Source organism: Rana temporaria, chromosome 3, assembly GCF_905171775.1.
Source record: "Rana temporaria chromosome 3, aRanTem1.1, whole genome shotgun sequence".
NCBI lineage: Eukaryota > Metazoa > Chordata > Amphibia > Anura > Ranidae > Rana > Rana temporaria.
The window spans coordinates 59,340,018-59,352,080 of record NC_053491.1 but is presented as its reverse complement, the minus strand read 5'-3'; the positions used below and the strand labels follow the sequence as shown (position 1 = coordinate 59,352,080).

Here is a 12,063-nt window from a genome sequence, read left to right as displayed (position 1 = left end):
TCACTTACCTCATCCTTCCATTTTGCTTTTAAATGTCCTTATTTCTTCTGAGAAATCCTCACTTCCTGTTCTTCTGTCTGTAACTCCACACAGTAATGCAAGGCTTTCTCCCTGGTGTGGAGTGTCGTGCTCGCCCCCTCCCTTGGACTACAGGAGAGTCAGGACGCTCTCTACGTTGCAGATAGAGAAGGGAGCTGTGTGTCAGAGAGTCCAAGGGAAGGGGCGAGCACGACACTCCACACCAGGAAGAAAGCCTCTCATTACTGTGTGGAGTTGCAGACAGGAAGTGAGGATTTCTCAGAAAAAATAAGGACATTTAAAAGCAAAATGGAAGGATGAGGTAAGTGAAGGAGGACTGCACTAAGGTAAAGGAAACTATTTAGGGAAAAAAAATTGCAGGAACTGATGTGAATGTACGATATGTAAAGTGACACAAAAACCATATGCTTATTCTCCAAAAATAATCCGTACACATCTGCTACTTAAATGGTCCTTTAACCACTTCAGCCCCAGGAGAATTTTCCCCCATCCTGACCAGGCCATTTTTTGTACCTTTACAACCCCTTTAAACTGTCAGTGCTATACAAATACTGGTTTACAAATATTTATTATAACTTTGTATTCAGCCATTTGCTACACTTGTAAAAAAAAAAAAAAATGTTAACGAATACGGTACATGCAGCAGATATATTGTGCCTGTACGGCCTCCCTTTATTATAATCCAGAATTTGTACAGAGCCTACGCCTTACAAAATAATAATTGCCATTCAGACAGAAGAACGCAGCAGATGGTGCGAGGAAACGAGTCCCCGGGGTGTTCTCAGAGAGGTGTGTACAATGAAGGGGACACATGGTGTACATACTCCAGGTGTACATACTCCATGTGTCTCTCCCATCCTCATTACATGAGCTCAGAACTCTCACCAACTGTTCCCGGGCATAGTCCTCCGGGTCATACTCCTCATTGTCATTCTGCTGGGTCTGCAGCGCTCCCGTGTCAAAGTCTATAGACATGATGATGGATCCGATCTATTTGTAGGGCCAATAACCTATCAGAGAGGGGGGAAAAAAAAAAAGGCGTTACCTGGACTGATTAATTAGCGTGTGTGGACCGTATTGTATCAATCTAGGTGTACAGAAAAATAATAAATACACCAACAATTATTATCCACTTGCCTGTCGGCCAATTCTGACATCACTCACATACATGGAAAACATCAGCATTTTTTATTTTATTTAGAATGTTACTTAGAACTTCCCAAACATTATATATTTTTTCAGAAAGCAGAGACCCTGAAGAATAAAATGATGGTTGTTACAATTTTTGGACCTTGCTTTGGCCACTGGTACAAATCATTTGGTGGGGGGGGGGGGATTATGGTGGGTGGGGGGGGGGGGCTTCTTTTTCAGGGATTGGGGATGGCTCCTTAGTTCCAGTGAAGGGAACTCTTCGGCTGCATTCACACCTGAGCGTTTTGTCGCCTGAAGCGCGACGCTCAAAAACGCTAGAGGGGAAAAAATACATTATTCCCTATGGAGATGGTTCACATCTCCACTCCAAAGCGCCTGACGCCGAACGCCTGAAGCGCAAACAAGTTCCGGACCCTTTCGCGCAAATCGGGCGTTTTTGAGCATTTCCCATAGAAAGTAATGGAAACGCTTGATTCAAGCGACTAGCGCGACAACGAGCGTTTGCTACGGGCGTTTTGTCGCTTTAATCAATAGAACATTTCACCCAGGCAGAAGATAAAAAAAAATCTACCAACATAGCAACAAGTGATGAAAAGATGATCATTTTTCCTATTGGCTAAAATAAAAAACGTTGAAGTACAAAAACGTCGAACGACGCTGTGTGCAAATACGAATAAATACGCGCCGGAAAAAACGACCAACGCTCAGGTGTGAATGCAGCCTTATGGAGTCAGTTAGAGCTGCACAATTGTTAGAAAAAAAAAAAAATATCGTTACACACGGTTCGTCTTCATCCGATCCCCCATAGGGGAGAGCGGAGGAAAGACAGGGCGGTCTCTGCACAGTGTGCGGAGACCGCCCTGTCAGCTGCCATTTTACGGAGGATCCCCGCTGAGCTTTTGTGGACACAGGGGCCCGGATTCAGATATGAGATACGACGGCGTATCTTCTGATACGCCGTCGTATCTATGCGCCTGATTCAGAGAATCAGGCGCATAGATATTCCTAAGATACGACAGGTGCAAGTGTCTTACACCGTTGTATCTTCGGCTGCAATTTCAGGCCGACAGCTAGGTGGCGCTTCCATATACTTCCGCGAGGAATATGCAAATTAGGTAGATACAGCGATTCAGAAACGTACGTTCCGCCGGTGCATTTTTTACGCCGTTTACGTTCGGCTTTTTTCGCCGTATAGTTACCCCCGCTATATGAGGCGTAGCTAATGTTAAGTATGGCCGTCGTTCCCGCGCCGAGTTTTAAATTTTTACGTCGTTTGCATAAGTCGATTTACAATTGAGCTTGGCGCAAGTTACGCTCACGTCGCTTTCATTGACAAATAGCAACGCGATTTGGAGCATGCGCACTGGGATTCTGTCGCGGCCGGCGCATGCGCAGTTCGTTCGGCGCGGGGACGCGCTTGATTTAAATTTTTACACGCCCCCTACCCGCGGAATTTGAATTCCCCCGGGGGATTTACGCTACGCCGGCTCAACTTTACAGGCAAGTGCTTTGTGAATAAAGCACTTGCCTGATAAACTTGCGCCGGCGTAGCGTAAATGAGATACGTTACGCCAGCAGAAAGATCCGCTGATCTTTCTGAATCTGGCCCACGGAGCGGATCATTACTGCAGCACTGTGCAATCAGATTGTACAATCGTCTACGATCATTACTGATCCGCTTCGTGTGAAAGGGCCCTTAGAGCAAAAATAAATAAAAAATAAAAAAGTAGCATTCACATGAAGCACCACAACGGTGTACACAATGCCGACTGAAAAACACACATATTTCCCCCCCAGGGGCTCCTGTACGGCTTTTAGAAAACACTTTTCGCTGCATCTGGTGTAAGCAAGTCCCAAGACTGACCACATACTATGCAATCTGATTGTACGATCCATCACACACTATGTAGTAGAAGGGTCTGCCTGGTCAGATGCAATTGTACGGGGTGTTTAGATGTGTCCTCCGAGAGATTTATCGGCGCCCGAGTAATACAAGCACCTGTCTGATTGCATACAATGAACGGGTTTAGGTTTGATCTCATATTATATGATTTTAGTAAAGCTAAAAGGAAAATTGTATAATGTATGGCCAGCCCAAGACCTACCAATAATATGAGGACACGACCTATACAATCCAACCAGACAGGCTCATGAACTATAACGTTGGTGGTAGAGCTAAAGAAGATTGTATAGCGTACGATTCTACAACCAGATTGTATAGCACACAATTGTACAACCAGATTGCACAGCGTACGATTGTACAACCAGATTGCACAGCGTACGATTGTACAACCAGATTGCATAGCGTACGATTGTACAACCAGATTGCATAGCGTACGATTCGACAACCAGATTGCATAGCGTACGATTCGACAACCAGATTGCATAGCGTACGATTGTACAACCAGATTGCATAGCGTACGATTCGACAACCAGATTGCATAGCGTACGATTCTACAACCAGATTGCATAGCGTACGATTGTACAACCAGATTGCATAGCGTACGATTCGACAACCAGATTGTATAGCGTACGATTCGACAACCAGACTGTATAGTGCAGCACTGTGCAATCAGACTGTACAATCGTCTACAATGCACTCACATCGTATGGTGTATATCCAGGATTACAAGCTCACTGACACCATGAAGACAGCCCAGGTGATCACACAGATGTACAATACAAAGTACGATGAACACACAATGCTCCTCATACTAGAATAGCAGAGATCGCTCGCACAGCACACTCACCTCTCGCCCCCCACACTCTGTTCCGGACATCAGCTGCCGATCTGCGGCCCCCCAACACAACACATCGTCCACTTCCCTCCTAACAGTCAAAACGGGAAGCAATTCAGCGATTGGTCGGATACTGATCAGAGTGACAACGCTATAGCCCAATCAATGACCAACACTGCCTGCACAACTCCTCCTACCTACAGCTGATAGGTGGTGGGGGAAAGCAAACCATCCCAGCGGTTGAATACAGCGAGTAAGGTTTGGTTGGTTTGTACAGCCAACAGCCTCTATTCATTCCGCCAGAGGGCGGGGCAGTGGCGGGATGGTCAGCGGGAAGTCAGTGCGCGGCGCTGATTGGCTGAGGCGCGCTCTCTATTATTAGTCAGTAGGGGTGAGTTGTCAGTGTGGGGGTCAGTGAGAGGGAGAGTGCCCGCCCGGGGGACACAGAGAATATCACACCCTGAGAGATGACACTGTGAGGGGTTCATAGAGAGGGACAGAGACAAAAAAAATGTGTCTCAGCCAATCAGCTTTTTAATTTCTAAACTGTATGCAGATAATAAAAGCTTGAAGCTGATAGGTTGCTATAGGCAACAACACCAGTTCAGATAGAACTTGTCTCGGACACTTTTATTAATATCTCCCCCCCCCCCATAGAGTACATGTAACGCTAAATCCTACCAATCCTAGACTGATAGAGATATATGGGGGACACCATCATAATGTCATATATCAGTAGGTAACCTTAACCACTTCCATACCAGGCACTTACGCACCTTCCTGCCCAAGCCAATTTTCAGCTTTCTGCGCTGTCTCACTTTGAATGACAATTGCGCGGTCGTGCTACACTGTACCCAAACAATTTTTTTATCATTTTGTTCCCACAAATAGAGCTTTCTTTTGGTGGTATTTGATCACCTCTGCAATTTTTATTTTTTGCGCAACAACTAAAAAAAGACAGAAAATTTAGAAAAAAATTAAGGTTTTATTTGTTTCTGTTAATTTTTTTGGTAAATAAGTAAATTTTCTACTTCAATTATGGGCACCGATGAGGTGGCACTGATAGGCACAGATTAGGTGGCACTGATGGGCACCGGTGAGGCGGCACTGATGGGCACCGATTAGGTGGCACTGATGGGCACCGGTGAGGCGGCACTGATGGGCACCGGTGAGGCGGCACTGATGGGCACTGATAGGCAGCGCTGGTATGCGGCACTCATAGGTGGCACTGATGGGCACTCATGGGCGGCACTGATGGGCACTCATAGGCGGCACTGATGGGCACTCATGGGCAGCACTGATGGGTACTTATGGGTGGCACAGATGGGCACTGAGGGGTGGCACTGATGGACACTGTGGGGTGGCACTGATGGACACTGACGGGTGGCACTGAGGGGTGGCACTGATGGACACTGAGGGGTGGCACTGATGGACACTGTGGGGTGGCACTGACGGACACTGAGGGGTGGCACTGATGGACACTGTGGGGTGGCACTGATGGACACTGAGGGGTGGCACTGATGGACACTGTGGGGTGGCACTGATGGACACTGAGGGGTGGCACTGATGGACACTGTGGGGTGGCACTGATGGACACTGAGGGGTCCATGTTGCCAGTCAGTGCCCATTTGTGGGCACTGATTGGCATCTATTCTTTTTTTTTTTTTGTACTGCCTTTTTTTTTTTTTTTACTGCACTTTTTTTTATTTATTTTTTATTGCCCTTTTTTTTCTGCCCTTCCCTGGTGGTCCAGTGTGGGCTTCCCTGGTGGTCCAGTGTGGGCATCCGAGGGGGGGCTGCGCTGATAAACAATCAGCGCAAACCCCCCCTGTCAGGAGAGGCGCCGATCGGCTCTCCTCTACTCGCGTCTGTCACCCCGCATCACTGATCATCATAGACGTCCAGTCAGGATTTCACAACCACTTCCTGGACGTCAATTGTCCATTGACCGGGCGGGAAGTGGTTAAAGAGGAAGTAAACTTATTTTACTGACTTTTACTGACTTTTACCTATAGGTATTGTATACACAGTATCTCACAAAAGTGAGTACACCCCTCACATTTTTGTAAATATCTTATCATATCTTTTCATGTGACAACACTGAAGAAATTACACGTTGATACAATATAGATTAGTGAGTGTACAGCTTGTATAACAGTGCAAATTTGTTGTCCCCTCATAATAACTAATAATTAAAAAAAAACTTTAATGCAAATGCAGAATGAGCTAGTATGCATAGCATACTAGCTCATTATGAAATTCCTTAGAATGAAGTGTCGGCATCTGATCCTGGTCCATGCCGAGGGAGCCGACATGTTCCCTCGGCGTTTCTTCTGGGTTTGCGGCGTCTTCTTCCTGGGCAAGGTGCCGGACTTTCAGCCGGGCCTTCACAGCGCATTCGCCGCTGACATCAGTGGAGGTTTAGGAGATATTAATTTTACCTACAGGTAAGCCTTATTATAGGCTTACCTGTAGGTAAAAAATAAAAAAGGTATACAACCACTTTAAAGAGGAAGCAAACCCTGATGGGTTTTACTTTATTTTCCCCCTTCAACGTAAAGGCATAATGCACTTACCTGCAAACGAAGTCCGCTCTGTCCCTGCTGATGGCCACATCCATGTTCTGCCCTCTTCCTTCTGGAGCTGTGCACTCCGGCTCTGTGATACGTGGACTCTGGCTCTGTGATACGTGGACTCTGGCTCTGTGATACGTGGACTCTGGCTCTGTGATACGTGGACTCCGGCTCTGTGATACGTGGACTCTGGCTCTGTGATACGTGGACTCCGGCTCTGTGATACGTGGACTCTGGCTCTGTGATACGTGGACTCTGGCTTTGTGATACGTGGACTCCGGCTCTGTGATACGTGGACTCTGGCTCTGTGATACGTGGACTCTGGCTCTGTGATACGTGGACTCCGGCTCTGTGATACGTGGACTCCGGCTCTGTGATACGTGGACTCCGGCTCTGTGATACGTGGACTCTGGCTCTGTAATACGTGGACTCTGGCTCTGTGATACGTGGACTCCGGCTCTGTGATACGTGGACTCCGGCTCTGTGACGTCACTCCCACACATTTGCACATGAGCCGCTGGTCACGGCACGGGTCCTTTAGAATCGGCTCGATGGTGCCCTTTCTTCAGTCCACATGCGCCGATTATAGGCTTACATGTATGTAAAAGGGCTGTAACTACGTTTACAACCACTTTAATGTCGAAACCACAAAAGTGAGTACTCCCCTAAGTGAAAATGACAAAATTGGGCCCAATTAGTCATTTTCAGATATGAATGGGGAGCAGGTGTGTTAAATTTGGTGTTATCGCTCTCACTCTCTCATACTGGTCACTAGAAGTTCAACATGGCACCTCATGGCAAAGAACTCTCCGAGGATCTGAAAAAAAGAATCGCTGCTCTACATAAAGATGGCCTAGGCCGGGGATATGCAATTAGCGGACTTCCAGCTGTTGCAGAACTACAATTCCCATGAGGCATAGCAAGACTCTGACAGCCACAAGCATGACTCCCAGAGTCAGAGGCATGATGGGACTTGTAGTTTTGCAACAGCTGGAGGTCCGCTAATTGCATATCCCTGCACTAGGCTATAAGAAGATTGCCAAGACCCGGAAACTGAGCTGAAGCACGATGGCCAAGACCATACAGCGGTTTAACAGGACAGGTTCCACTCAGAACAGGCCTCGCCATGGTCGACCAAAGAAGTTGAGGTCATGTGCTCAGCGTCATATCCAGAGGTTGTCTTTGGGAAATAGACATATGAGTGCTGCCAGCATTGCTGCAGAGGTTGAAGGGGTGGTGGGGTCAGCCTGTCAGTGCTCAGACCATACGCCACACACTGCATCAAATTGGTCTGCATGGCTTTTGTCCCAATACCAACCAAGCACTGACTGTGTATGGCCACCTGAAATGGCTACAGACTCTTCTGGCCTGCTTTAGCATATCTTCCAATCCTACGTAACTACAAGAAACGCTGCACCACCAAATTGAGGACATGTGCCAGGCATGGCACGTGTCAACTTTCCCTATCTAAGGGCAGAAATGAGGTAAGTGCCTTTATCACACACCACCATTCCTGACTCCAGCTGGCATGGCGTGAACCATCTCTGGGCCTGTCCTGCAGAGCTGAAAGAATCTCTGCTCCAGGGTGGCTCCTGTCCCCTAGACCATGGGTCTCCAAACTAGGACCCTACAGTTGTTTAGGAACTACAATTCCCATCATGCCCAGTCATGTCTGTGAATGTCAGAGTTTTACAGTGCCTCATGGGACATGTAGTTCTGCAACGGCTCGAGGGCTGTAGTTTGGAGATCCCTGCCCTAGACAGACCAGCTGAATCACTGCATGGCATCTTTTAGCCTGACTCATTGAATAGCCCCTTGAACACTTAGTGGTGGTTCATAGGACATTTCAGCAGAGGAGGGCATGGAGGAGGGGGTGGAGCTGACACATCTTGCATCATCACCACCAGTTGTATGGAGATGTGTCGGCAAAACAAGCTGCAGCACTGAGCCCTGTCCTGCATCCTTCTGAGCAGAAGCGGCTCTAGGCTTTGTGAGGCCTTAGGCAAAACTTAGGCATGAGGCCTCACTCACACCCATAATGGGAAAAATAATTCAAGCGATAAAAATGTACTGTATAGGCAGAGGGTAAGTGGGCAAAGTACAGGGGGCAGGAGCGTACATTAAAGGAGTGAGCAGGAGGGCAAAGCACAGGGGGAGGGTAAGTAGGCACAGTAGAGGGGGCAGGATGGTACAGTACAGGGGAGCAGGTGGGCACAGCATGGGGGAAGGGTAAGTGGGCACAGTACAGGGGGCATGAGGGCACAGCACAGGGGGAGGGTAAGTGGGAACAGAACAGGTGGCAGGAGGGTACAGTACAGCGGGAGCAGGAGGGCAAAGCGCAGGGGGGGGGGTAATTGGGCACAGTAGAGGGGGCAGGAAGGTACAGTACAGGGGAGCAGGAGGGCACAGCACGAGGGAGGGTAAGTGGGCACAGTACAGGGGGCAGGAGTGTACATTAAAGGAGAGAGGAGGGCACAGTACAGGGGGTAGGAGGGTACAGTGCAGTCGGGCACAGCATGGGGAGGGTAAGTGGGCACAGTACAGGGGGCAGGAGGGTACAGTAAAGGAGGGAGCAGGAGGGCACAGTACAATGTGGGAGGTAAGTGGACACAGCACAGGGGGTAGGAGTGTACATTACAGGGGGAGCAGGAGGGCACATCACAGGGGGGGAGGGTAAGTGGGCACAGTACAGGGGGCAGGAGGGTACAGTACAGGGGGAGCAGGAGACAGGAGAACACAGCACAGGGGGAGGGTAAGTGCCCTTGACAGACCAGCTGAATCATTGCATCTTTTAGCCTGACTCATTGAATAGCCCCTTGAACACTTAGGGGGTAGTGGTGGTTCATAGGACATTTCAGCAGAGGAGGGCATGGAGGAGGGGGTGGAGCAGACACATTTTTCATCATCACCACCAGTTGTATAGAGATGTGTCGGCAAAACAAGCTGCAGCACTGAGCCCTGTCCTGCATCCTTCTGAGATGCAAGCAGAGTTACCCAGTGTGCTGTGGTCGAAATATAGTGTCCCTGACCATACTTGCTGGACAAAGTGTCAGCAGTAACGTGGACCTTGCAGCGGGCTGCCTTGCCCAATGATGCCACGACATTGCCCTCCATGTGATGATACAGAGCTGGAATGGCCTTACATGCAAAGAAATAGCAACTGGGAACCTGCCATTGTGTTACAGCACATTCCACATAATTATGGAAGCGGGCAGAATCCACAAGACGGAATAGCTGAGGTAGAGAAATGTGCCTGCTATAGTATACAGCTGGTGGTGTGCTGCTGGCAGACATGCTGCAAGGACCTGTGACACCCTTCGCTATACCATCATCCCTGTCGGTGGAGGCTGCTGTGAGGTCATGACATATAGAGGGGGTAGACCTAAAAGGTAAGAAGGAGTGAGGAGGAGCAGAATTGTGTCCCCTTTGTGTGGCTTTCAGATGCCCTTGCCAATGGGCTGAGTGTTGGGAAGTTAAATGCCTTGCCAAATATGTGGTACCCAAATGGCTGGTGTTTTTGCAACGCTTGATCTGTTTGAGACAACTCTGCTGTGCCATGGGAATGTCTGCCTCTCCTTGTAGGACTCCCAGAGATGGTTTTCCATCCCCAGAACCCTTGGAAGTAGTACATGGCTGGGAGGAGGCAGTTCCAGATACTGTAATCCTGAGTGACCCCGAGGACTCTGCTTCTCATGCCTCTGCAAACTTGCGGTGCATGGGTTCCCTCATTCTCCAAAGCCTGCGAAAGGACCCGAGGATTTGTGGCATCAAGGTGAAGCATAATTATTGGTTGGCAACCCTCCTTAACCATGTAATAACTTTCCAGACTAGGTTAATGTCTCATGGAAAAGCTAGTTTCTGTTGGTCAAGAGAGGAGCGGTGGAGAAGGGGGTCACCTCAGTGATGCATTTAAAAAATGTAATCCTCGGTGCCCAGGGCTGTCAGCTTCCACATCCCATCGGCAGCGTCTGCATCATATTGTGGGAGATGATCTAGGGAGGAAAACAGACATGGAGAGCTTTCCAGTTGACAAGCCACTGGGTTACTGGGTCATGAGAATAGACAACTGGCCAGAATTTGCCCAGTATGCAATTGAGCTACTGGGATACCCTGCATCCAGCCTGCTTTCCGAAAGGACATTCAGTGCTGCCAAAGGTTTTGTGACAGATAAAAGAGCGCCTCTGTCCACAGACTCTGTTGACCGGCTGACAATTATCAAAATGAATCTGTGAGGATCAGCGGCTAAGGAAACCAGACACGTAGCTACACAAGGGAACTGAGACCAAACAAGGGATATATATACTAAAGTGATATTTATTTACAGTGAAAAAAAGCAAACCATGAACACAGCAAACATAGCACACAGTAAACATGAACTACCCCAAAAGGAATCAAAAACCCAGCTAACAAGAGCCGTTGAACCTGAACAACTAAATATAGATACAGACCAAGCTAGGGACAAGGGTACAAGGAATGCAAGGTTGCAAGGAAAAAGTCATCATGGCTGGGGACAGAATCATTCCTGGATTAGCAGCAGCTATCAATGTTGCTGATTAAGTGTTTTTGAGATGTGGAATCTGTGTGAGACTGTCTAGGCTGCCTAGCTTGTGGGTGTTGATTTTATCTGGAAGACATTTTTTGGTATATGTTTCATGTGCACAATTAACACCCAAGGAACAATATTTTCACACCTGTTTGACAGAGCATTTCATTTCTATTTTTGACAGCAAGGCCAATTCTTGCTTTCATCAAGAGTACCTCTATAGGGTTTCCACACCTGTTTGACCGGGGCATATCATTTACATTTTTTTGACAGCAAGGCCTATTCTTGCTTTCACCAAGAGTGCCTCTATAGGGTTACGATGTGAAGGGACCACCCAAAGCCCAATTTTACCGCACCTGTTACTTCTTTCCAAAGTCTACGAAACAGACAACAGAACTTATCCAAAAAATCTCAAATCTTGTTGCGTGTGCTCTAAAATGTGGCCTCATCATACAGACCGGCTCCCTAAGCCGTTGTTTATAAAATAAAGAAAGCTTGAAGGGAAGATTAAATTTGATTGGGTTTATAAATGTCATTTTTGCTGCAGCAGGTTTTGTACACGGTACAGATGCGCCACTTTACAGGCAGACTAAGGGGACCCCACCCCAGGCACTATATTTAAAAAATATACTTTTTTTATAATTTTACTTTAAGCATCAGTAAAACAATGCTTATTTAAACAGTCTGTGTTTTTACACACTTTTATTCATCGATACATGTCCCCAAGAGCAGTACCCAGACCCCCATACCAGTTTTATGCCCAATAATTTGCATCTAAGCCTTCAAAATGGATACTTTTGATTTTTTCCAGTTCGGGCCACATAGACTTCAATGGGGTTCGTTATTCGGCACCAAACTTTTGCGATCTTCGAGAGTTCTGGCACGAACCAAACAGGGGGTCATTCAGCCCATCTCTAGTGGCTAGGTGGACTCTAGAGGCAATCTAAAGTTCCCAGATTTACGTATCTTAACCACTTAAGGACCCCCTAACGCCGATATACGTTGGCAGAATGGCACG

General features: G+C 47.6%; 1 protein-coding gene across 3 annotated transcripts in view; it reads right to left on the bottom strand.

The window, feature by feature from the left end:
- The window catches only part of CEP152 (centrosomal protein 152), a 77,351-nt gene extending 73,303 nt beyond the window's left edge, over positions 1 to 4,048 (bottom strand). For all 3 annotated transcript variants that reach the window (XM_040342648.1, XM_040342649.1, XM_040342650.1), the window contains exons 1-2: positions 3,942 to 4,048; positions 925 to 1,049 (exon numbers count right to left, since the gene is read on the bottom strand). In XM_040342648.1, coding sequence (XP_040198582.1) covers positions 925 to 1,014 — 90 coding nt within the window. In that variant the 5' untranslated portion in view covers positions 1,015 to 1,049; positions 3,942 to 4,048. The remainder of the gene's footprint in view (positions 1 to 924; positions 1,050 to 3,941) is intronic.
- Positions 4,049 to 12,063: the final 8,015 nt, after the last annotated feature.